General features: G+C 42.9%; 1 protein-coding gene, 2 long non-coding RNA genes and 1 other non-coding gene across 5 annotated transcripts in view; 1 reads left to right on the forward strand and 3 right to left on the reverse strand.

The window, feature by feature from the left end:
* Positions 1-15217, reverse strand: part of CDKL1 (cyclin dependent kinase like 1) — a 65468-nt gene extending 50251 nt beyond the window's left edge. The window contains exon 1 of one of the 2 annotated variants that reach the window (XM_033428465.2): positions 14562-15217. In XM_033428465.2, coding sequence (XP_033284356.1) covers positions 14562-14729 — 168 coding nt within the window. In that variant the 5' untranslated portion in view covers positions 14730-15217. The remainder of the gene's footprint in view (positions 1-14561) is intronic. The other variant, XM_049706318.1, reaches the window with a different exon arrangement.
* Positions 8467-8539, reverse strand: TRNAG-UCC (transfer RNA glycine (anticodon UCC)). Its single transcript has one exon. It is a non-coding gene; the product is annotated as a tRNA-Gly (tRNA).
* A 561-nt stretch (positions 15218-15778) lies between the features above and the next one.
* LOC125963566 (uncharacterized) lies at positions 15779-26591 on the forward strand. Its single transcript, XR_007475706.1, has 2 exons — positions 15779-15911; positions 24135-26591. It is a non-coding gene; the product is annotated as an uncharacterized LOC125963566 (long non-coding RNA).
* Positions 23367-24137, reverse strand: LOC117201399 (uncharacterized). Its single transcript, XR_004483418.2, has 2 exons — positions 23893-24137; positions 23367-23800 (listed from the first exon to the last, which is right to left on the reverse strand). It is a non-coding gene; the product is annotated as an uncharacterized LOC117201399 (long non-coding RNA).

A 26591-nucleotide genomic window follows, 5' to 3' on the forward strand; every position in this document is an offset into this window, starting at 1 on the left:
TAGAATGGACAAAATGCAAGAATCAGTTAACAAGGACCTAGAAGAACTAAAGATGAAACAGGCAACGATGAACAACACAATAAATGAAATTAAAAGTACTCTAGATGGGATCAATAGCAGAATAACTGAGGCAGAAGAACGGATAAGTGACCTGGAAGATAAAATAGTGGAAATAACTACTGCAGAGCAGAATAAAGAAAAAAGAATGAAAAGAACTGAGGACAGTCTCAGAGACCTCTGGGACAACATTAAATGCACCAACATTCGAATTATAGGGGTTCCAGAAGAAGAAGAGAAAAAGAAAGGGACTGAGAAAATATTTGAAGAGATTATAGTTGAAAACTTCCCTAATATGGGAAAGGAAATAGTTAATCAAGTCCAGGAAGCACAGAGAGTCCCATACAGGATAAATCCAAGGAGAAATACGCCAAGACACATATTAATCAAACTGTCAAAAATTAAATACAAAGAAAACATATTAAAAGCAGCAAGGGAAAAACAACAAATAACACACAAGGGAATCCCCATAAGGTTAACAGCTGATCTTTCAGCAGAAACTCTGCAAGCCAGAAGGGAGTGGCAGGACATATTGAAAGTGTTGAAGGAGAAAAACCTGCAACCAAGATTACTCTACCCAGCAAGGATCTCATTCAGATTTGATGGAGAAATTAAAACCTTTACAGACAAGCAAAAGCTGAGAGAGTTCAGCACCACCAAACCAGCTCTACAACAACTGCTAAAGGAACTTCTCTAGGCAAGAAACACAAAAGAAGGAAAAGACCTACAATAACAAACCCCAAACAATTAAGAAAATGGGAATGGGAACACACATATCGATAATTACCTTAAATGTAAATGGACTAAATGCTCCCACCAAAAGACACAGATTGGCTGAATGGATACAAAAACAAGACCCATATATTTGCTGTCTACAAGAGACCCACTTCAGACCTAGAGACACATACAGACTGAAAGTAAGGGGATGGAAAAAGGTATTTCATGCAAATGGAAACCAAAAGAAAGCTGGAGTAGCAATTCTCATATAAGTTATATATATATATATGTAGTTTGCTTGAGTGCAGTGTTTTTTGTTTTCTGTACTGAATTCATTAGCATGGGTCGGTATAAAATTTAGCATAGGTCAATATGTAATTTGTAAACTAATAAGGTCTTAAAAGTGAGGAATTAAGTCTTTTAAATTTAATTATTTATTGTAAAGAGCAGAATAGCATACATAAACAGGTGCCTAAGGAAAACTTGTATTCTAATATGGAACTCTCATGAACACCTTTTTTTTTTTTTTTTTTTTTTCTTCTAATGGTATGATAGTAGGCCATTTGATTATTTTTACGGCTTTAACTTTACAACAATGAAATATTCGTAAATTTTAAAAAGTATTTTTCTTTATTTGATGCGGGTGGGATACTGGAGAAATGAAAGGTCAAACATCTATTGAGGAATCCATACTTGTCTATATATTGTGTACTTTTATTTCAAGAACTGATTTAAAATTCCTAAAAGGATGCTATAATAAGTTATTATGCCATTTTACAGACTGAATTAAGTGAATTTCAGGGAGGTATGAAACTTGCCTAAGGCTATCCAGCTACCAAGCGGTAGAAGTGAGAATTAAATCCAGGTATACCTATAAAAAAAAAAAAAAAAAGAAGGCGAGGGCAGCACCAGGGTATGGGGTTGTTAGTTTTATAGGGGTGAGTAATTTCATACGCTGATGAGTGGGAGGAGTATTCCAGCTATTTTGGGGAAGGGGTGGGGATTTCTAGGAATTGAGCCACCGCCCACTTTTTGACCTTTATGATCATCCTTGGAACTGTCGTGGCACCTGTGGGTGTGTCGCTTAGCTTGCTGATGTGTTACAATGAGTGTATACTGAGGCTCAAGGTCTAGTGGAAGTAGACTCGTCCGCCATCTTGGACCTATTTTGTTCTAATCAGTTTATGTTGTGTCCTCGGGCTATGTAATTCTTTTAAAGGTTGTGCCCTGCCCCCTTTCCTCCTGTTTCATATTGAATATATAATATTTACCAGAGTATGTTTTAATAATTAATACATGATATATTGTATAATTAATTTATATATCATATATATAATGATATCTATAGGTATTTGTTCTAATAAGTCATTAAAAATAAATGAATATTCAAAAAAAAAAAATAAATAAAAGCTGTATAATCGAAAGGTCCCACACTGAGCCTGCAGGTCAAACATTGTCTGCTGATGTGTTTTGTTTGGGCTGAATGGTGTTAAAATTTTTTTTTTAAATTTCTTGTCAACATTTTAAAATCATGTTGCATTCTCACTAAAAGGAACCAGGGCTCCTTGGAGAAATGGCTGATTCTAGAGTTGGGGCAGGATGAGCCTGGAGCATTTCGTTGTGCCCCACAGTAAAGAAGTACACAAGGAATGACAGGCACCTGTCAGACCAAGGAGCTGGGTCCAAGGAGCCTCAAATGGACAAATGTGTGACAATTTGAGAATCAAAAAGAATGACAGTGATGATTTGTAACACGGTGAATTTTTTAAAAATCCATAATTCACAGTGACACTAAAATCTGTGTGTACTGGGGGCAAGGGCGTGGGTGAAAAAGCTCTTTTTACAGAAAAATTATAACTAATGAATGTAGAAAGAATTGTTGAAATCACCATTGTACAGTAACTCTTAGTATAATTGATTCAGGCAAGGATCATTGGGCGACAGTTGTTGGGGAGCAAGGCAGTCACACTGTTTCAAAGTATCACCCCACAGATTGCTTATTAATTATAAAGGGGAAAATGTTTCTTTACAATTGTGGAATATGACAGACCCATCTTAACCAAGAGATTAAAACTGAGAGCACCAATTACAGGACAAAATGATATCATGTACTTCCCGAAGAGAACTGTGTGATGGACACAGCCTCATCCATGTGTATCCTTGCTGAAAACATTTACCCTGTATCAAATCATGTGGAAACAGTGAGACTTATGTTGAGGCACATTCTGCAAAGCAGTTGACCTGGACTCTTCAAAAATGTCAATACCATGAAAGACGGAAAAAAGAATTTAAAAGTTAGAGAACTGTTGGACAGCCACATGTAAATCAATGAAGTTAGAACACACCCTCTCACCATACACAAAAATAAACTCAAAATGGTTTTAAAGGCTTAAACATAAGACATGACATCATAAAACTCCTAGAAGAGAACATAGGCAAAACATTCTTTGACATAAATCGTACCAACATTTTCTTAGGTCAGTCTCCCAAGGCAATAGAAATAAAAACAAAAATAAACAAATGGGACCTAATCAAACTTATAAGCTTTTGCATAGCAAAGGAAACCATAAACAAAAAGAAAAGACAACTGACAGAATGGGAGAATGTTTGCAAACAATGTGACCGACAAGGGCTTATTTCCAAAATATATAAACAGCTCATACAACTCAACAACAAAAAAACAAACAACCCAGTTGAAAAACGGGCATAAGACCTAAACAGACATTTCTCCAAAGAAGACATACAAATGGCCAACAGGCACATGAAAAGATGCTCAACACCGCTAATTATTAGAGAAATGCAAATCAAAACTACAATGAGGTACCACTTCACACCAGTCAGAATGGCCATCATTAAAAAGTCTATAAATAATAAATGCTGGAGAGGGTGTGGAGAAAAGGGAACCCTCTTACACTGTTGGTGGGATGTAAGCTGGTGCAGCCACTGTGGCAAACAGTATGGAGGTTCTTCAGAAAACTAAAAAAAGAATTACCATATGATCCAGCAATCCCACTTCTGGGCATATACCCAGACAAAACTATAATTCAAAAAGATACATGGACCCCTATGTTCATAGCAGCACTATTCACAACAGCCAAGACATGGAAACAACCTAAATGTCCATCGACAGATGAACGGTCCTACTGTACAGCACAGAGAACTATATTCAGTACCCTATGATAAACCATAATGGAAAAGAATATTTTAAAAATGTATATATATGTATAACGGAATCACTTTGCTGTACAGCAGTAATTAACACAACATTCTAAATCAACAGTACTTCAATTTAAAAAGAAGTTAAAATACTGTTTTAGATTGAAGAAGACGATAGAAACATGGCAATTAAATGCAATGTATGCTCACTGATTAGATCCTGGATTAAAATATACACATACATACATACATATGTATATATACATATATACACACATATACTTTATAATATATATAATAATAATATATTATTGAGACAATATGAGAAATTTGAGCACAGACTGTATATTAAATAATAGTATTGAGTCAATGATACATTTCTTGAGTGTGGAAATCACATTGTGGGACATAGAAAAATTTCTTCATTCTAGGAGATTCATGCTGCATACTTAGCAAAAACGTGTGTGTGTCAGCCAAAAAAGTGTGTGTGTGTGTGTGTGTGTGTGTGTGACAGAGACAGAGATAGAAAAGAAAGGAAGCAGAATTCTAACATCAGAATTAACTAGATTACTGAATCTAGTTAAAGATATGTAGGTATTCATTGTATTATTCTTTCCTCTTGTGTGCATATATATTGAATTTTTTTTCAAAACAAGAGTTATGGGGGAAAACCCAGGAGATTTTACACAAAATTTTTATCTCTGGCTTTAAAAAAAAGACTCTGAAAGCCTAGCCCCCTTGTAGCCTGTGAGCTGGGTGGGCAGTGGCCACCCACTTCCCACAAGACAGTCTCCAGTTTGCCCTAGTCTCCACTGCTCCATCTTGCCTTGCATTCAGCCCACTCCACTCATTTATGTTACCATTGTGATTCCCCACAGACTTTTGAGTTTGTAATCCCACATAAACCATAACAGAGAATGCTGCACATGGCTAAAACAAGTTACAGAAATATGTTACTAATCTATTATGTTTCAATAAGCCAATTAAGCAATACGAAGAAAAGGGACCTAGAAATGGCACAGCAAGATTAAATTGTTAAAGATGTCACAGGATTTCCCCTGGAGACGTCTACTGAGTTGGGAAATGCTATTCAACTAATACGGGGGAAATATTCCTTCAACTAATACTAGGGGAGACGAAGCCTCCAGAAATTATGAAAACTCTGCTTAGATTCTAATGCTAGGGAGCATTTACATGGTACTCTGCTAGCATTCCATGGAATGGGGCCTTGACACAAGAGCACGTGGTATTAAGCACTATATAAATGCTTTGAAAAACAGGGAACCTTGACAGTCCTGCTTCCCGCGGCACATTACCGTCACCAGGATGGTAATATGCCCAGCAGTGTTTCTGGTCTGATATTTTGAAACGGGGGAGACCACGTGAAGTGCTTCACCTCCACCTCCTCCCCTTGGAACCCCACCTGTCTGCCTTCCCACCTGTGCCTTTCTTTCTCCTTTCTCTACTGCTCCGCCTGTCTCCTCCTCTCTCCTCTCTCCTTTGCTACTGCTCTTTTGGACCCTCTACTTTCCTGCCCTGGCATCCTTAAGGCTGCTTGACTGCTGTTCGGTGTTTGTCCCCAAAGCACCCTGCTACCCTCAGCAACGTCAGCAAAGCAATGCCAAACAGAGACATAAATCATGGCAATAAGGTGGGCCAGGTTCCAGCGGGCACTGGAGCTTTTGCCCAAGGTCACCCAACAGCTTTGAGCCGGATCAGAAACTGCAGTTCCTAACTGTGGCTCCTGTCCCCGAGCAGTCACACAGCCCACAGCCTCGCTGGAATTTTTTTTTGTTTTTTTTCTGTACGCAGGCCTCTCACTGTCGTGGCCTCTCCCGTTGCGGAGCACAGGCTCCGGACGCGCAGGCTCAGCGGCCATGGCTCACGGGCCCAGCCGCTCTGCGGCATGTGGGATCTTCCCAGACCGGGGCACGAACCCGTGTCCCCTGTATCGGCAGGCGGACTCTCAACCACTGCGCCACCAGGGAAGCCCTCGCTGGAAGTTACTGAAAGTGAGGAGACAGTAGGAAAACAGGGACTGCTCTGAACATTCAGCAGGTTACTACTATTCATGTTTAATTACAGTCAAAGGAGAGCATGTTTCTGGCACACAGTATACACTCAACATTCTCATCCTCCCATACCCCATGGACCTTTTTTTTTCATATTTGTCACTCAAAAGAGTCTTTTTACACATTTTTCCTAATCATCTCTCAATGAAATTTTAATTCCAAAAATATACTGTATATATGTATATGTACTATATGTATATCTGTGCTTTATACAATAAAAATGTTAGGACCCAACTCCTAAGAACCAATTTTCATCTTCTTGGGGGTGACACTGCTCTCACGAAGAATGAATGAACTTTATTGTAATGTTTATAGTAAAGTTTTAAATGGACCTTTTCCCCCATGCTTATCTCCACCTTTGTTGGTAGCAAACCATAACTTTGTGCCTGCTAAAATAATCTATAGAGTTAAAGAATAAGAATTGGAAAAAACTGATATTCCAGTAAGAACCCCAGGCTTCCACAAAAGCCATGAGTCTCAGCACTAAGGCCTGCTGGAGGCAAGGGTGGGATAAGCCCTGAGGACCAGTCTCTGGGAGACTTAAGAAAGAGTACAGCGTTTGGTGTACCACGATGGTTCTGAGGTGTGGGAGCAGCAGGGCATGGACATGGGGACAGACAGAACTGTGTCGGTATCCAGGTCACTAACCAGGAGGCCATGACAAGTCATCGACCATCCTACATCCATTAGTACATCCATTAGTAAAACAAGACATACCTCCCAAGGTTTGTAAGCGTAGTTAGTGCATCCTAGGTAACAATCCTTGGCATTTCACCCAAGACCACTGAGTCACCAAATGGCAATATGATTCCGTCTCCTTGTTGTTGCTCTTGCTTTTCTCATCTTATGGAAGGAGGATAGTCAAACTTTGACTGATGTTGGTCTGATCTACTCTAAGGCCCCTGTACCGTCTGCCTCGCTGCCCAACATCTGCCCAGGGAACCTCATAGCTGCTGGCTGGAATTCTTTGATTCCTCTTCCAATAGTTCTATCATTTGCATCCCACAGAGAGAAGGTTCAGTAGCATAGAGGCTTGGGACCTTAGTAATACAATGATTCTGGGTTGGTTGGCTTGTGTTTGTTTTGAACCACACAGTTCTTTTCTTGCTGGACACACAGATATTCCCCAGGGGGCTGGGTTCAATTACAGCCACCTGCTTTATGCAGAAGCAGTACCCACTTCTCGCCACAGGCCTGTGATGCCAGACTTCTTGATGTAAGATGATTTCCTTTCAGGGACTGTCTCTCTCTCTCTCTCTCTGTAACCTGGCTTCTGTCATGACCATGGCGCCTCCTATCCAAAATATCTTTATATGCCTGGGACTTCCTTGGTGGTCCTGTGGTTAAGAGTCCATGCTCCCAATGCAGGAGGCCCAGGTTCCATCCCTGGTCTAGGAACTAAGATCCCACATACCGCAACTAAGCACGCGTGCCGCAACTACTGAGCCCGCGCTCTAAAGCAGCGGTCCCCAACCTTTTCGGCACGAGGGACTGGTCTCGTGGAAGACGATTTTTCCACGAACCGGGAGTGGGGTGTGGGGTGTTTCTGGTGGTAATGCTGGCGATGGGGGAGCGGCAGATGAAGCTTTGCTCGCTCGCCCACTGCTCATCGCCTGCTGTGCGGCCCTGTTCCTAGGGGTTGGGGACCCCTGCTCCAGAGCCTGCACGCCGCAACTAGAGAAGCCCAAGCGCCGCAACAAAGACCCAGTACAGCCCAAATTAATTAATTAATTAGGAAAATGTATCTTTATATGCTTGAACCCTAGTTATGGAAAAGGGTTGAACCCTCTCCTGAAGGGTTCATGGCTCACAACACAAATCAGATGTCATACACCCCGCTAGAAGAAGTTCTAGGCCAATAGCTTTAAGACAGCTGTGGGTCCTGTTACGTAAAGACTAAGAAGAGTGTGTGGAAAGAACCTAGCAACATTCCAAATAAAGAAGAGGTGGCCTAATCTCCTAACTGGTCCATGAACTGGTCTTTTAGTATGCTATAATAGTTATTTTGGGTCATGGTCTAGGTTGGTAACTCAAGGTCATGGCTCCAGGAATTCTCTCCCTCCATTAGCATACAAATATACGTATTTCTCCATATTAAAAACAACTTCAAAAACTCTCTCTTGACGCCACATCCTTCCAAGCACACACTGCCCCATTTCTTGGCTTCCTTTTATGATAAAATTCCTCAGAAGAGTTGCCTTTATCACTGTCTTCACTTTGCTCTTCTCATCCTCTCTTGAACCCTCTCTGATGAAGCTTTCATCCCTACCACTCTACTCAAATAGCTCTCATTAAGGTCTCAAATGACCCTCATATTTTCAAAGCCAATGGCTAATTCTAAGCCTGTACTAAAGGTGACCTTTGACACCATTGAGCAACCCCCTCATTCTCGAAACATTTTCTTCCCTCAGCTTTTTTTTTTTTTTTTTTTTTTTGCCACACCACACGGCTCACGGGATCTTAGTTCCCAGACCAGGGATCGAACCTGGGCCCCCTGCAGTGGAAGTGCGGAGTCCTAACCACTGAACCATCAGGGAATTCCCTTCTCTCAGCTTTTAAGAACATTGCTCTCGGGATTTTCCTGCCTTGAAGATCACCCCTTCTTACCTCTTTTGCTGGTTCCTGAGCTTCCTGACCTCCAGATGCTGGAGCTCCAGGGCTCAATCTTTGGTACTTGTCTCTCCATTCCCCATGGTGGTAACTCCAACCCGGACTTTTCCCTGAATGCCAGACTTGTGCATTTAATTGCCCACTTTACAGTGGGTTTACACCTCAAATATAACATATCCAAAACAGAACTTTTGACTTCCTTTCCCCCAGATTTGCACCTGGGTCTCCCTATCACAGTGAATGATGTCTTCATTCTTCCAGGTACTCAATTGAAGAACTTTGGAGTCATTCGTGATTCCTCATCCAACCATCGGATTCCTATGCGCTCTTCTCTCAGAATAAATCTTGAATTTGACCACCGCCACTGCTGCCCCTCTGACCCAAACCCCATCACCTCACACCTGGATCACATCAGCAGTCTTCTAAAAGACCTTCCTGCTCATGGAGCTGGAGTAACCAGCAGCTAGAGGAACGCTTCTAGGGTATAAGTCATGCCAGGGCACCCCTCTGCTCAAAACCCTCTGCTGGCTCCCATCTCATTCAAAGTAAAATCCACAGTCCCTACCATGGCCCACAGGGCCCTCATATCTAACCCCCTCATCTCTCTAACTTCATCTCCTATGGCTCTCTTTCTCACTTTCCCTGCTCCAGACACACTCATCTCTTTGCTCCTCCTAGAACACACTAGAACACACCTAGAACACCTCACTTGATCTTGCCTTGGGGCCTCTTACTCTTCCCCTTGCTTGGAATGCTTTCCCCCTAAATGGCTGCAAGAGTCACTCCTTCACATTTCTGCTGGAATGTCTTCAAATGTCATTCATCAGGAAGGCTCTTCCTAACCACTCTATATAAAAAAGCTAGCCCCTCCATCACCTCTACCCCCTTATCCTGCTTCATTTTTACCACCTGACATATAATCATTTGTTTACTGTTAGTCTCTCCTTATTTGTGAGGACAGGAGCCTAGAACAGTGCCTGGTACATGGCAGGAGTTCTGTAAAAACTTGCCAAATGAACACACGTCAACTATCTTACACACAGGTGTCTCATCAGAAACACTGACTGAAAATATTGACTTCTTTCTTTTTTTTCCACAATGGAAAGTGAGCTTGAGAAAGGGTAGGATAGTTGCTTTGAGCTCAGGTATGGCAGTATAATTTTATTACTGTCACTAGAACGGTACTTAATGTTCTTAAAGTAGAGTACTAGCTGACTAACTTTAACTGGAGCAATTGTTTATTTTTCTAAAAGCCTGGAAAAAATAAGATTCAAATGAAAACATTAAAGGGTTGACTATAGTAGGACCTCTTGGTGAAGAGCGAATTACATTTAGTTTAGGGAGCAGTTTATTAGCACAAATACTGAATTTATCTCATAAAAATGTGTCACACTTTTTCCCCCAAATGGCATGAAGTAATGTTATTTGAAAAGTGTTTCAATTTTTCAGAAAAAATGTTTTCTAAAAATATTAGCAAAATAGGTTTCTTGATAATAATTATTATCTTTAAAATCATTTACCAATGTATAGTTACATCTTCATATATGCTTTCACATCAAGAACGAGAAACACTGTAGATGTGGTGCCTTAATAATTATGCAGTTGACTGCTGGACAATTCACTCCCATGATCTTATCTGCTTAATGGAAACAACTGTAATTTTTAAAAGAGTCTGACAGCAACTATTGGGAGTTGCTTTAAATCATTAAATAAATGGTTTAAAAAACATACAAGCAATTCTCTGAGGACAGATACATGCCAAATTCTATTATAACTTAATAGACTTCCCTGGTGGCGCAGTGGTTAAGAATCCACCTGTCAATGCAGGGGACACAGGTTCGATCCCCGGTCCAGGAAGATCGCACATGCCGCGGAGCAACTAAGCCCATGTGCCACAACTACTGAGTCCACGTGCCACAGCTACTGAAGCCCATGCACTCTAGGCCCTGCGTTCTGCAACTACGGAGCCCTCATGCTGCAACTACTGAAGTCTGCTCGACTAGAGCCCGCACTCTGCAACAAGAGAAGCCACCGCAATGAGAAGCCCGTGCACCATGACGAAGAGTAGCCCCTGCTTTCTGTAACTAGAGAAAGCCCGTGTGCAGCAACGAAGACCCAGCGCAGCCAAAAAAAAAAAAAAAAAAAATCCAGGGACCATTCAGTTCTTTTGTGGTATTAGTATTTCGTTGTATCAGATAGATCCTATAAGTAGGACATCATCTGACCTGGGGAGTCTCTTTGTTCGCAGACATAGTACTAACTTCCATGAAATTTAGGCTGCACAAAACAGCTGATGTCTTCATTTTCATCAATGGATAGTGAAATGAGAAAAATAAGGGCAATGATCTCTCTCTCTCTCTCTCTCTCTCACACACACACACACCCCCCACACTCATACACTCTCACACACCTGAGAAATGTATATATAGAGAGATGTTGTTTTAGTTGTCAACTACTCTCTCAGGAAGACTGCTTTTTTCTTAAAATTGGGTCTTTCCTAGTTTTTTTAAAATATTAAAACGTCCTTTCATTTATGAAGTGATGGTGATAACCCAGCCTCTTAAAATGCCGACCAATCTGTAAACAAAAAAAATTTTTTTTTTGAAATTTTATTGATCCATGAAATTCAAAAGTCTGCAAATGATAACTTTCTAATAAAAACTCTTGGCTGGCTTCCCTCTTTTCACGTGAAAGCCAGACTCCTCAGCCTGGCATTCAAAGCCTTCTACATCTGGTCTTAATCTACCTTTCTTGCTTTCCGTATCATTAAGAGCAGTCTGGGCCTCAGCCCTTGCTTGTTCTCACCTGCTAAGGTCACTGAGGTACCTTCAGCCTCGGTCTTCCTAGTTCTTGACCTTAGCAGGGGTCATTAACAGCCCCAGTTCTGTGAGGGGTGTGCAAGGAAATTCCTAGGAACTCACACTCACTGAGCCCCTGAGCCCGTGAACCTGGGCCCATGGAACTGTGCTTGGTTCCGGTTTAGTATTCCCCTTCCATGGGCCCTAGAGCTCTGCCTTGAATGCAGCTCAGATGGGGCTCTAAAACACTAGCCTAGACCTCAGCAGTTTCCTGTTCTCAGGGACAACATGTCCCCAAGGCAGGCTCCAAACCCCAAAGGCCACCTGGGACCAAGGTGAAGCTATGTGCTAATCATCACTTATCCCAGGGCCAGACATGTTTTCCAAGAAATTCCTCACACCCCCTCCTAATGGACGCTGGCTTCCTTTCCTTCTCTTTTCTCCCAGGCCTATTAGCCCAGCAGGCATCTTGGCTAAGACTTTGGGGTTATTACCTGTGTTCCTTCAATATACTGTTTTCCACTTATGCACCTCTTTTTTCCCTAGGAGAGACAGTCTGCCCTGAATGCCTTATCTCTTATTCCATGTCTCCCTAAACATTTCAAAGTCTAGTTCAAGCAAGCCTCCAAACACTTTATTTAGAGGGTTCATGACAGGCATGGGGAGACAGGGTGAATGACACAGGCCCTGCCCATTAGGAACCCAGTCTACTGGGTGTAAGAGCTGAGGGGAAATTCATCTTCCACCGGTTAAGCATCTGAAAGACAGGATGTACAACTTCACGTAAACATTGTTTTAGGTACAATGGAGCTCCATAAATATTTACTGAATAAGTAAATGGAGAAAGTATGACTTCATTTAACAAACCCTCAATTCATTTATCCAGCAAATATTTAAGCACCCATTATGTGTTAGGAACATCACAGAATTCTGAAAAGTTAGGGCTTGACGGGACAGGCTCTACTGATAATCTAGTCCCATCACCTGATACACATCAGGGGCATCTCAGCTGTGCACTTGATTTTGGAGAATGGAGTGCTGTGTGCTTTGTACTCAGGCTCCTGTGCACTCAACTGTATCCTTCAGAGGACATCAATATTCAGTTACTCATGAGAACACATCTGACTTCCTAATTTATTGGCAACATCTACCCTTCCTAAGAGTTTATTTTGTTAACATCTTTTTTTCAATCCAACAATAACATTTATTGGTATTACATGCCAAGTGGTTGATACAGAGATCTAGAGGCAAGGTCCCCATCCTGGGGGAACTGAAGTAATTCAGGGACTAAACTCGTAAACACCGTATTGCTAAAGAATAGTGAGAGGTTTCAGAGAGGCGCTTGCAGGTGACCTTCAGAATCAGAAAAAGAGTATCTCTCCACTAGAAACAGACTGGCTTTTCTTTGGAGTAAATGGGCCCTTTGAAATACAATTATCACCTTCTCCGCTAGGGAAAGCCTGAGAAAGTGAAAAACATCCATGGGCGCCAGAGAAACAGTGAGACCCTCTCTCTCCCTGTGTAGAGAGTGGGGAGGGCAGGGCAACCAGGTGGTGGGATGGGCAAACACTGCTTGTCTCGCTCTTTCCTAGGGGAGTACTTCACAGGGGCTTTGGAAGTGTCTTCTCAGAATTGACAACATCCAGTTGGTAAAGAATGTCCTAGACCCAAATAAAGAAAGTCGTCCCCACCCGTTTTAATTTATCCAGAGCCCTCCACTTCCCATTTGGGGTCCTTATCCAGAGATAACCCCACACACGCAATTCATGGGGAGAAGAAGACTTTTAGAGAGGCCTGGAGAAAATGGAGAAGCAAAGATGGGAGAAAATCCCCTGGATGTTCCATTGAGCTCGCACGAGGTTGCTCTTTCCTTGTTGGATAGTTAGTTGTACTTGTCAGAACACAGAGGCCCTAACTGTTTAAAACCAACCCCTACGGAGAAAGTTAATCTGTTGAAAGTTAACCCACACTGCATTCATTACAGGACGCATTCTACGTAGGGTAGGATTTGGGTTTCATCTTCACAGAAATTCAGAAAAGAAGGAAAGATACTTTCCTTCTTCATTTCCATTCCAGGAAAAAAATACTTTCAGCTTATAAGAAACAACTCCCCTCCCCCCCCATGTCATGGTCTCCAAGAGTTAACTGATGAACATTTTTAAAGCAATCATTTCACTTTTTTTGAGAAAAATCCTTCTTCTAGAGACAAGACGTTATAAAGGTCAGCCGTAGGTAAATGTGAGGCATGATGAAAACCTGTCAGCTTTCTAGCTGTTTGAAAACAGGTGAATGATTCTCTTCATGGACTCAGAACATCAACAGAAGCTAGTCTAGAAGTTTAAAAATCATGGAAAGTTCCTGTACTATAAAAGTTGATGGCTTTTCATGAACCAGATCTACAGGTGACATGGGAAAGAAGCCACTGGGAAGAAAAATAAAATATTCCACAGCAAGTCTGAAAGTGAATACCATCGTTCCCTGCACTTAACGTCTCCACTTTATAATTCATTATATAATTGGTGACTCGCGCACAGATGTCCCATTTGTGTCACTGAGGACAGAAGTCCGTGAAGGAAGGAGATGTGGCCACATCTCAAGGCATTTATTTCACATAACACGACTCACTTTAATTTTGTTAGTCCATGAAACTTCACTTTAAAGAATCCATTACCAGGACTTCCCTGGTGGCTCAGTGGTTAAGAATCTGCCTGCCAATGCAGGGGACAGGGGTTCGATCCCTGGTCTGGGAAGATCCCACATGCAGCAGAGCAACTAAGCCCGAGCGCCACAGCTACTGAGCCTGCGCTCTAGAGCCCGCAAGCCACAACTACTGAAGCCTGAGTGCCTAGAGCCGGTACCCCACAACAAGAGAAGCCACTGCAAGGAGAAGCCCGTGCATCTCAACGAAGAGTAGCCCCTAGAGGGGTGGGATAGGGAGGGTGGGAGGGATACACAAGAGGGAGGGGATATGGGGATATATGTATGCATATAGCTGATCCACTTCAAATTCAAAATTGTAAAGCAATTATACTCCAGTAAAGATGTTAAAAAAAAAAAAAAGAGTAGCCCCCGCCGCAACTAGAGAAAGCATGCACTCAGCAATGGAGACCCAACACAGCCTAAATAAATTAATTAAAAAAAAATCCATTACCTTGAGCATGTGGATTTCTCGAAGGGAGATTTTCTTTATGACAGGGTCATCTTCTGATTCCAGAAACCTCTTGATGGCCACAATCTGACCCGTGTCCCTGTTTCTGCATTTGAAAACAACTCCATAGGATCCTTCGCCAATTTTCCCAATTTTTTCATACTTCTCCATCACAGAAGAATAAATCTTTTTTAAACGGATCTTCACATAGTTTGAAAATGTCGCTTATAAAATCTTGGCATGAACACACTGCACTAGAGCTTCACTCAGCGATGGGTCTTTGTCAAGGACCTAGAACAGAAGACGGCACTCGTTACAGAATTAGGAACCGACCCATTCCCTTAAAGCCTCGCCCCTCAGCCGTGGCCACTTGATCAAGGGTGACAGCCTGGAGTCAGCTGCCTTTGATAACTCAAGTTTAATCGTCTGTTATATACCCTGCAAGTTAAAATGTAACCCGTCATCCTAAAACGAACTGAGTTGTAAGACAATCTATCTTTTTAATGGTAAATTCATCCGATCTAAGACACATGAGCTGGCTGGAGGACTGGGAAGGGTAAGGGCTTCCCCGGTTCTAATATCGGGTTTCATTTCCCTTCGCGGGCGGCGGCGGCGGCGAGGCCCCGCCGGAGGGGAGAGCCCTGCGAGGCGCGCGCCCCGCGCCCCGCGCCTCCTGAGGCGGGCCCGGAGCTCTGTGGGAAGCAGGGACGCGCCGTCCCGCCGCTGGGCGGGGCCACCTCTCCCGCCCCGCCGCTGCTGCGCGGCCGCGGGGAAACCCGCCAGCGCCGCCCCGGCGCCGCCCCGGCTTCCCACCCGCGCCCCAGCCCCCGCCGCGCAGCCTCGAGCGGCGCCACGTGGCGGCCCGGCCCGCGCCTCCCTCCCCGCCCAGGACTCACGGCGCCGCAGCTGTCGGGCCGGCTAGCTCCTGCCTCGCCGACTCCCGCCCAGCTCGGTCGCGGCCGGCCGGCCGGCCCGCGATCCCTATGGGAACCGCCCCCTGCTCCGGCCTGGCCAGGGCGGGGCCGCAGCGCCCCGGCCTCCCTCCCGGACCCGGTCGCCGTCCTTGCTGTGGCGAAAGGCCCTGGTGGGCTGCCTCGGAGCCCGGGAGCAGCTGTTCCGGACGTGGGCCCGGGTCCCTGCACGTCCCTCTGCCGGGGAGAGGAGGCCTGCAAGATTGCAAACTCCAGCAGGTCGTGGAAGACGCAGCTCTGGCAGAGTCTGCCGGGAAGACGCCTGCGCTAGGAGCCCCTCACCCCACGCAGCCTGTACCACACCGTGTGATAACTGTGATTACTCCCCTGTATTCTCCGCGAGACTGTGAATGCCTTGAGGGCAGCTTCTGTGTCTCTCCTGGTCAGTGCTGTAGCAGCCAGTAATGAATGAATGAGAGAAAGGGGGAGAGGAAAAGAGGAAGTATGATGACAGTACGATGACTGAAATTGGTTAGAGTCTGCACGTACCCCCACTAGCTTGGGAGTTGGGGTGGGGTGGGGCGGTGCTTGACCATTGACTTCCACTAGAGCTGGGCTTATAATGTGGGAGATGGAGGCTTACAGAGCCTGCCCTATCTTACGTTCCTTATTTACATCCTTCTCCCGGCTGGCTCCTACTCGCTCAGGTCGAACGGAGCACAATGATGGAAAATTAACGGACTTGGAGGAAATCACGAAATAGGGTAATTCGCCACTGGGCAGATTGCCTCAGTACTTTATCATCTATCCCATTCCATATGCCCAGCATTGAGATGGGTGTTGCCTGGAAGCCATAGCTGAGGAGAGAAAATTTGCATACTGCCTACTAAACGGGGACCAATCCTGTGCCAAGCAGCATGCCACTAAATGTAAATCAGGATAGGGTTCAGGAAGGAGCTGGAGCTGGGAGGAGAGAGATTGGTGGCTGCCTTGAAAATGGAGTGGCATATAGATGGAGTCCAGGGATGGGCTGGAGGTGAACCTCCCAAAAATGGTTTGCAAATGGCGACCATTGATGTGTTTTCTGTCTCTATAGTTATGCCTCTTCCAGTATGTCATATAAATGGAATTATACATTATGTAGCCTTTTGAGGCTAATCTTCTTTCACTTAGTATTAATATATTTGAGATTCATCCATATTGTTGCATTTATCAGTAGTTCATTCCTTTTTATTACTGAGTACTATTCCATTGTATGGATATTGTTTATCCACTCCCAGTTGAAGAACATTTGAGTTGTTTCCAGTTTGGGTGATTATAAACCAAGCCACTGTAAATATTCATGAATGGTCTTTTGTGTGAACATATGTTTTCATTTCTCTTGGGAAAACAATACCTAGGAGTACTGCTGGGTCATATGTTAAGTATGTGTTACTGTAAGTGACTGCCAAAATGTTTTCCAAAGTGACTGTACGATTTTACATTCCTGCCAGCAATGTTCCAATTTCTGCCTCTTTGCCAACACTTGGTATTCAGTTCTTTTGACTCAGTCATTCTAAAAGGTGGGTAATGGTCTCTTGTGGTTTTAATTTGCATTCCCCTAATGACTAACATTGAGCAGTTTTTCATATGCTGATTTGCGTTTTCTTACTTACAAGTTCTAGAAGGTTTTTGTAAATTCCTTGAGGTTTTCTATGTAGACAGTCATCTACAAATAGGGACAGTTTTAGTTTTTCCTAACTGGTATGCCTTTTCTTTCTTTTTCTTGCCTTATTGCACTTGGTATGTCCGTCCTCCAGTGTAATATCAAATAGGAGTGGTGAGAGCAGACATCCTTATTACTGATCTTAGGAGGAAAACATTCAATCTTGCACCACTAGGTATCCTGCACTAACTAGATTTCTTTGTAGAGGTTGTGGTAGGCAGTCTCTAAGATGGCCCTTAATGATCCCTGCCTCATGGTATTCATGCCCTTGTATACTCCCTTTGTATATTCAGTGTAGGCTTGACCTACTGACTTGCTTCTAAGGAATAAAATATGTTTAAAGTAATGGAATATCACTTTTGAGATTAGCTTACAAAGAGACTGTGATTTCTGCCTTGAGTACTCTCTTGTACTCTCTTGCTCACTGCCTCTGAGGGAATCCAGATGCCATGTTGTGAGCTGCCCTATGGCAAGGAATTGAGGCGACCAACAGCCAAGAACATAGTCACTCAATGCAGTATTCTGTGAGGAACTGAATGCTGCCAACAATCTTGTGAGTGAGCTTGGAAGTGGATCTCCCTACCACCACCCCTGCTCCTGCTCCAGTGAGTCTCCAGATGAGATCGTAGCCCCAGCTGACAATATAAGTTCACTTTTGTAAGAGACCTTGATTCGGAGGCACCTAGCTAAGTCATACCTAGATTCCCAGCTTCCAGAGACTGTGAGATAATCATTGTTTGACATTTATGCTTTGGAGCTGTTACACAGCAATATAGAACTAACACAGAAGCTGTTTATTAGATTGAGAATGTTCTTTTTTTAATATTTATTTTTTGACTGCGTCGGGTCTTAGTTGTGGCATGCGGGGTCTTCCCTGAGGCGTGCAGGATCCTTTGTTGTGGCGTGGGCTCTTCATTGTGGCACACACAGCCTTCTCTCTACTTGTGGCGTGCAGGTTTTCTCTCTCTAGTTGTGGAACGCAGGCTCCAGGGCGCATGGGCTCTGTAGTTGCGGTGTGCAGGCTCCTGAGCATGTGGGCTCTGTAGTTTGTGGCACACGGGCTCTCTCGTTGAGGCGTGAGAGCTCAGTAGTTGTGGCGCGTGGGCTTAGCTGCCCCGCATCATGTGGGATCTTACTTCCCCAACCAGGGATCGAACCTGTGTCCCCTGCATTGGAAGGCAGGTTCTTTACCACTGGACCACCAGGGAAGTCCAGAGAAAGTTCTTTTTAATTGCAATTTGCTGAAAGGTGTTTTTTTGTTTTGTTTTGTTTTGTTTTTAATAATGAATGGATGGAGAATTTTGTCAAATACTTTTCTGCATCTATTGAAATAATGACTTTTCTTGTTTAGTCTGTTGATATAGTCAATTACTGTGATTGATTTTAAAATGTTGAACCAACCTTACATTCCTGGGATAAAACCAGTTTGGTTATGGTGTTCTATCATTTTGATACACTGCTGGAGTTTATTAATAATATTTTATTAAGGATTTTTACATTGTTTCTGAGAGATATTAATAGTTTAATCGTCATGACGTTGTCTGGTTTGGGTATCAAGGTAATGCTGATCTCATAAAATGAGTTGGCAAGTGTTTCCTTCTCCTTTACCTTCTGGAGAAGTTTATATTAAATTGGTATTATTTATTCCTTAAATGTTTGGTAAAATATGCCAGTAGAGCCATCTGGAATTTTCATTTTTGAAATGTTTTTAATTACAAATTCTACTTCTTTATTATATAAAATATAGGACTATTCAGGGTATCTATTTCTTTTTTTTTTTTTTTTGGGCGGGGGGTACACAGGCCTCTCACTGTTGCAGCCTCTCCCATTGCGGAGCACAGGCTCCGGACGCGTAGGCTCAGCGGCCATGGATCACAGGCCCAGCCGCTCCGCGGCATGTGGGATCTTCCCGGACTGGGGCACGAACCTACGTCCCCTGCATCGGCAGGCGGACTCTCGACCACTGCGCCACCAGGGAAGCCCTCCTCTCTGTCATTTTTGATGTTAGTAATTTGGGGGGTTTTTTCCTTCTTTTTCCTGATCAGTTTGACTAAGGCTTACCAATTTTGTTGATTTTTTAAAAGAAACAGCTTTTGACTTAATTGATTTCCTCTGTGGTTTTTCAATTTCACTGATTTCATCTCTTTATTATTTTCTTCCTTCACCTTGCTTTGCTTTTAGCTACTTTTTCTAGTTTTTTAAGATGAAAGCTTAAACCATTAATTTTATTTTATTATTATTATTTTTTAAGTATTTATTTGGCTGTGCCAGGTCTTAGTTGCGGCATGCGGGATCTTCATAGCCGCGTGTGGGATCTTCGTGCGACATGCGAGATATTTAGTTGTGGCATGCAGGATCTTTTAGTTGTGGTATGCGGACTCTTAGTTGTGGCAGGTGGGGTCTAGTTCCCTGACCAGGGATCGAACCTGGGCCCCCTGCATTGGGAGCACGGTGCCTTAACCACTGGACCACCAGGGAAGTCCCAGAGATCATTAATTTTAGATCTTTCTTCTTTGCTAATATAAGCCTTTAATGCCATAAAATTTCCTCTGAGTACAACTTTAAATGCATCCCAGACATCTTGATATGTTGTACTTTCATTTTCATTCTGCTCAGAATATTTTATAATTTCCTTCATGACTTCCTATTTGAACCATGGGCTATTCTGAACTGTGCTGTTTTAATTTCCAACTTTTTTAAAACAGATTTTCCAGATATCTTTCTGCTATCAATTTCTAGTTTAATTCCATTGCTTTCAGAGAAATCCCTTTGTGTGATTTAATTTCTTTCAAACGTGTTGAGGTTTGTTTTATGGCCCAGGGTATGGTCTATGTCGGTGAATGTTTCTCTTTGACAATTTGAAAAATTATTTGTAAATGAGGTAGGAAAGTCAATATGAATTTCTCCAGAGCTACCTTGTCTGAAGTTCATTCCAGGTTAAAGTTAGTCTGGAAAACCAACTTCATGGACTTCACAGACTTCAGTACCCAAGCAGCCTGGAGCTGTGCCAAGCCCAGTAGGGAAGCAGGGAGCAAGCGCACAGTCATTTAAGCCTCACTAAGCAATGAGCCAGAGAGCTGGTGGCACCTGCAGTTGTACCAGTCGTATTTGGAGGAAGTTGGAGCAAAATACGAGAGAACAACTTTGAAAGGGAGACAAACAGTTGACGTCACCACTTGGCCCCAAACAGAGAGAATGCTATGGTCTCTACGCTGTCAAAATGCAGTCAGCCCTTTCAGCTGGCACGACTGGAACTGGTTTTGATATCAAAGAATTGTAACTCCCAGGAAGCAGAGTTCCTGGGAGGGTGAGAAATGGTCTGATATGTGGGTTCCTTTTCTCAAGCAAGCGCAAAGAACAGTGAAACAATGTTATGATTTTCTACTTGGAGCGATCTTTGATTTGCACCTCTGCATAATTAGAGAGAATACTTCAGTGCCCCTGGATAACACAAACAGCACTGTGGTATTTTAATCATTTAAGAAAGCAATAAACATTCAGTAGAGTAACACATGGTAAGAGAAAGAGCCTGGGATTTGGAGTCAGAAGACCAGCACTTCTACCTTCTTACTGGTGTTTGATTTTGTGCAAGATAGGGACTATTGGCCAACCAACAACAGCAATAATTATTTAACTAGTGCTTACTTCGTGGCAGGCGTTAAGCTAAGAATATTTTATGTATGAGCCTTACAACAACCCTAGGAGATGGGCATCAATATTATCCTGGGTTTCAGATGAGGAAAGTGAGTTTTAGAATGGATAAGTCACGTGTCTAAGGACACAAAACTAGCGAGTTGTGAAGTGGGGACAGGAATGAAGGCAGTCTGACTACAGACCCTTTGCTCCTAGCCCGTTTGCTAGTACTACCTAACACAGTAGAAGTGGTTGTCAGGATTCTTGAGTTAATGTATAGGACATTGGGAGTTGACCCAAAGTACATATTACATGCAATGTAGTACCCTCCTTTTTTTAAGTTGCCAGGAAGGTAAGTCTTGTCATTACGCTTCCTTATCACAGTGGCTCAGCAAATTCCTCTGTGTGCAGTTCCCAACTCTGAAGAGCAAACTTCTGTGAGGTTGGGCAGAATCCTGGGGCCTCATCTGAGTGCTGAAACCAGGGCAATGGTTCAAGCTTCCCCGCCACCCCCAATTATGCTTCCTGTAAGGAAAAGTGAGCTTAGTCACTGTGATCTTAAAATGACGCTATACAGCCGCTCGAGGAAATACTTGAATTTACTTTCTCTGCTTTAAGTGGATTTAGAAATTGTTTCCAGGGCACATACAGAAAAGAGTTCATAACTACCCTGTAGGGGTACTTACGTTTCAGGCTCAATATCTATAATATCGCTAATCTTTATAACAATCTTATGTGGTTGGATTTGTTAACTGGTCGACATTATTAACTACCCCATCTTACTAAAGAAGCAGCTGAGGCTCTGAGAGGTTGGTCCCCATAGTCAAGACCACCCAGCTATCCCGGGCCGACAGCAGGTTTCAAACCCGACTCCACCTGTTTCCAAAGCCCATGCTGTAGTGGCGAATGGAGTTAAAACAACTAAGAACACCTTGTGAACAACCTAAAGAGAAGCCAAGTGTCAGACAGGTTCTTCCTGAACAGCCACTGCTTAAATGTCACAAAACCGGGTGTGTGTAAATAACTTTCTCCCTTATCTGGAGATAGTAAAGGTGAATCAGTGTAAATACTGGAAAGTCAATTTAAATAAAAGCCTATCATCCTTGACTTTCTATGTGGACCCAACCAAAAACAGAATAAAGTGTTTTCATCCCTAATCACCATAACCTTAGTTATTTTGTGTGTATTTTTCCCTTTAGGTACTCATTGCATTTTATATATGATAAGCCATTCTTTTAAAGCACCTCTTCTTCTAAAAGCTTTCTTTGTTTCTGAGTCTACCTTTAACAACGTCAATACTTTTTTAGCATCTTCAGATTTTAAAACAACCACCCGGTACTTTTGCCAACGAACCCAAATACTGTGAGGGCTCAGCAAGATTAACACGAAACCCCGGAGGGTTTATGTGGTTGGCCCTGGGCCACCAGTGTGTGAGACAATGTATATGGTGATCCTTCTTCAGGAGACAAGTCTCCAGATCTCATGGTGTACATCTCTGCCACTCTGGACAGATGATTGCTAACCACACTTAATTGTAGACAGTCTATGTACATTTCTGGGTTTGTATGATTTTTGAATCATTACATTCTAGGGAAAAGGTAAATGTCAAAAAAAATTTATGAGACAATAAATAAGAAAGAACATAAATTACTTTGTGAACTTCAGCTTAAAGCCATGGCACAGAAATAGCTGTTTGGAAAGCAGACTTCTGCTAGGTGCTGACCTGGGTCAGATACCATGCTGGGCTCTGGAGGCTGAGAAGAGACTTTCCGGAGACCAAGCACTGTGTCATCGTGCACAGCCCGCTCTCCTGCCTCCCCTCCCAGTGAGTGTCTTCCCTGGAGGAAGTGAGATAGACCTTGGAGGGCTGGAATTCACATTGTACTTTTTGCTTCTCAAAACACTTCACTAGGCTCTGTGAAGGAGAGAGGGCACATTTGGCATTTGAGGAAACAGCTACCAAAAATCTAAATGACTTTTTAGGAGTCAAAAAACCAAATTTTGTAGATTAATCCTTTGTCAGCATGGACATATATACACTACCAAATGTAAACCAGATAGCTAGTGGGAAGCAGCCGCATAGCACAGGGAGATCTGCTCAGTGATTTGTGACCACCTAGAGGGGTGGGATAGGGAGGGTGGGAGGGAGACGCAAGAGGGAGGGGATATGGGGATATATGTATACATATAGCTGATTCACTTTGTTATAAAGCAGAAACTAACACACCATTGTAAAGCAATTATACTCCAATAAAGATGTTAAAAAAAAAATTTGTCCTAGACAACAAACAGGGCTAGAACCTGTGTCTCAATTCTGAGTTGTATTCTTTCCACCTGTTGTACCACACTGTGGCTTTAAATTAAATAGCTCTAATTACATGGTTAAAGAAGTGTAAATCTGCCTTAAGAAAACCCAGTTATCAGGGCTTGCCTGGTGGTGCAGTGGTTGAGAGTCCTCCTGCCGATGCAGGGGACACGGGTTCGTGCCCCGTTCCGGGAAGATCCCACATGCCGCGGAGCGGCTGGGCCCGTGAGCCATGGCCGCTGAGCCTGCGCGTCCGGAGCCTGTGCTCCGCAACGGGAGAGGCCACAACAGTGAGAGGCCCGTGTACAGCAGAAAAAAAAAAAAGAAAACCCAGTATCAAAACAAATATTCGCGTGTGTGACAAGGTGGAGGAGGAGGGCAGGAAGTAGAAATTATTTGCATTTTAAAAATATTCTTTACTTAAAGAATAAGTAAAGAATATTTTTGGCACCCACCCTAGATACATTTCACATTGAATTTTTAGGCGTCCATTGATCCAAAAGATCTAAATAGTTTCATAAAGACATCTTTAAGCTGCGTGCATGCCAAGGATTAAATGAAGATCATAGTTACCACCACATGGGGAAATCCTGTTCTTGTAAATAGCTTTCATAAGAATGGCTCATGGTCAAATATTAGTAGTGAGATATTATTGTGAAGCATCTAAACTGAATCCACATGTAGGTCCCTGTAAAAAATACGAGTTTAAACAATATTCCCGCTAAATGATAAGAAATCCTTCACCAGCAACATATTTCTTTTTCTACAATATCATCTCACCTGAGGTTTCCATTAAGAGGATGAACTCTGGAGCCAGACTGCCTGGGATCAAATCCAGCTCTGCTCTGAACCATCTGTGAGGCAAGTTACTCAACTTCCTTAGGCTTCATTTGTTCCATCTGCAACCTAGAAATCAGCTACCTCTTAAAGTTGTGAACATAAATGAGTGCTCTAATCATGTTAGCTTTAATTGTTGTTATTGTTACGATACTAATGATCTCTGTATACTGTTTTCTTTTCAGGTGGGAATTTCATTTACACTAAAATGTACTCAATACTTTACTGACAACATATGTACATTTATAGATTCACTTAACACCTATCAATCAAGGAAAAACATCTTCTTTTTCGTCACTCAGAGAACTAAGAAACACTCCCAGGGGTTTCTACTCAGGAAGCCAGCACTTTCCACTGGCAGAGCACACTCTTCCCACCACATCATGCTGCCCATGGGATGATCTCTAAGAAAGGAGACAGCATGTGATGGAGGACGAACCAGACCTGGGTTCATCTCTGGGTTATATGCTTTTTTGGTTGTGTGAAACCAGGAAAATTCGTGTATTGGTCTGGGATTTTTTTGTTTGTTTTTTTAAAGAATTAACCTTTCTAGGGACTTCCCTGGTGGCTCAGTGGTTAAAAATCCACCTGCCAATGCAGGGGACACGGGTTCGAGGCCTGGTCTGGGAAGATCACACATGCCGCAGAGCAACTAAGCCCGTGTGCCACAACTACTGAGCCTGCGCTCCAGAGCCCGTGCGAACCACAACTACTGAGCCTGTGTGCCACAACTACTGAAGCCCACACGCCTAGAGCCGGTGCTCCGCAACAAGAGAAGCCACTGCAATGAGAAGCCTGCGCACCGCAACAAAGAGGAGCCCACGCTTGCCACAACTAGGGAAAGCCCGCGCACAGCAACGAAGACCCAAAGCAGCCAAAAATAAATAAATAATTTTTTAAAAAGTTTTTAAAAAATTAACCTTTCTAATTTGAGATAATTCTAGATTCACGTAGAGATCTCATAAACTTTTTTCCCAGTTTCCTCCAATGATAACATTTTGCAAAACTATAGTACAGTATCACAACTGGGTGATATCACATTGATAAAGTCAAGCTACAGAACAGTTCTGTCACTACAAGTATCCTTCATGTTGCCATTTCCTCCATCGCTGACACCTGTTTGTGAATAAATTTTTCTGTGGGCATATGTGTTCATTTCTTTTGCGTAAATATTGAGAATTGGAACGGCTGGATTGTATGGTAAATGTATGTTTAAGTTTCTGAGGTACTGCCATATGTTTTTTCAAAATGGCCATACCATTTGGCATTCCCATCAGAAATATGTGAGAGTTCCAGTTGCTCCAGATCCATGCAAGCACTTGGTACTGTCAACCTTTTAAAAAAAATTGTAGTAAAATTCACACAACACACCATCTTAACCAGTTTTAAGTGGACAGTTCAGTGGTACTAAGTGCTTTCAGTGTTGTGCAACCATCATCACCATATATCTCAGAACCTCTTCATCTTGCAAATGGACACTCTGTACCCATTAAAGAATAATTTCCCCTTCTTTCCACCCACAGCCTCTGGCCACCACCCTTCTGCTTTCTCGGTGATTTTGACTACTCTATGTACCTTTCACATTTTAGTTACTGTGAATAACGCTACTATGAACATGGGTGCACAAATATATCTTCAGGACACTGCTTTCAGTCTTTCTGGTACATACCCAGAAGCGGGATTGCTGGGTCATATGGTAATTATGAAGAACCACCATACTGTTTTTCACAGCAACTATACCATTTTACATTCCTACCAACAGTGCACAGGGTTCCTATTTTCCCACATCCTTGCCAACATTTTTTTCCCTTCCCTGCCCTCCCTTCCTCTCCCTTCCCTTCCTCCCCACTTTCCTTCATAGTAGTCATCCTAATGGGACTGAGGTGATATCCCATTGTGGTTTTGATTTGGGAACTGGGATCTTACTTGTCAACCACAGAAGCTGCTAGTTCCTTAAACTAGCTAGTTTAAGGATTTATTAAGGGATATTAAATAGTTTGGAGAATCTCTGGGAGAGTCAGAGTCAGATCTGGAGCCTACGCAGCCAGAAACAATACCAAAACCACTATGTGGGACTGCCTCAGCCAGACCTCAGTGCTGCTGCCACTGGTGCTGTAGATGAGTGGACACTACACACAAGATGCTCCACCATTCCTGCCACTGAAGACCGGACTCCTCGTCACCATCCAAGCCAGAAAAAATGGAGTCAACACAGCACCTGCTTCCTCATGCTGCTCTTTTTTTGACTGAGACTTGTGTGAGTACGCCTGCCTGGGAGAGCCTGCACTCTAGCTGCCAAGGTGCCGAGCAAGAGAGTTTGGGCTTCTGCCTTGGGGAGTCCAGATTCACAATGTGGGAAATTACTCTGATGTAGGAAGGGTTTTCAAAGACAGTCACAAAGCATGAGAAATACCTACTGTACTTTTCTACCCTATTTCTAAATATATAACTTTTTATATTATAAAAAGTTTATGAGTATATACATTTATAAATATGAATAGGGTGATAATAGCTACCTCACTGACTTGTTTTAAAGATGAAATGAAATCCCACATGTAAAGTTTGTAACACAGTTTCTGGCACATTGCAGATGCCAATGATGTTATCCTTGTTTCCCTCAATAAAATGTAAGCTGTGAGTTA

The sequence above is a fragment of the Orcinus orca genome, chromosome 2 (assembly GCF_937001465.1).
Source record: "Orcinus orca chromosome 2, mOrcOrc1.1, whole genome shotgun sequence".
Classification (NCBI taxonomy): Eukaryota; Metazoa; Chordata; class Mammalia; order Artiodactyla; family Delphinidae; genus Orcinus; species Orcinus orca.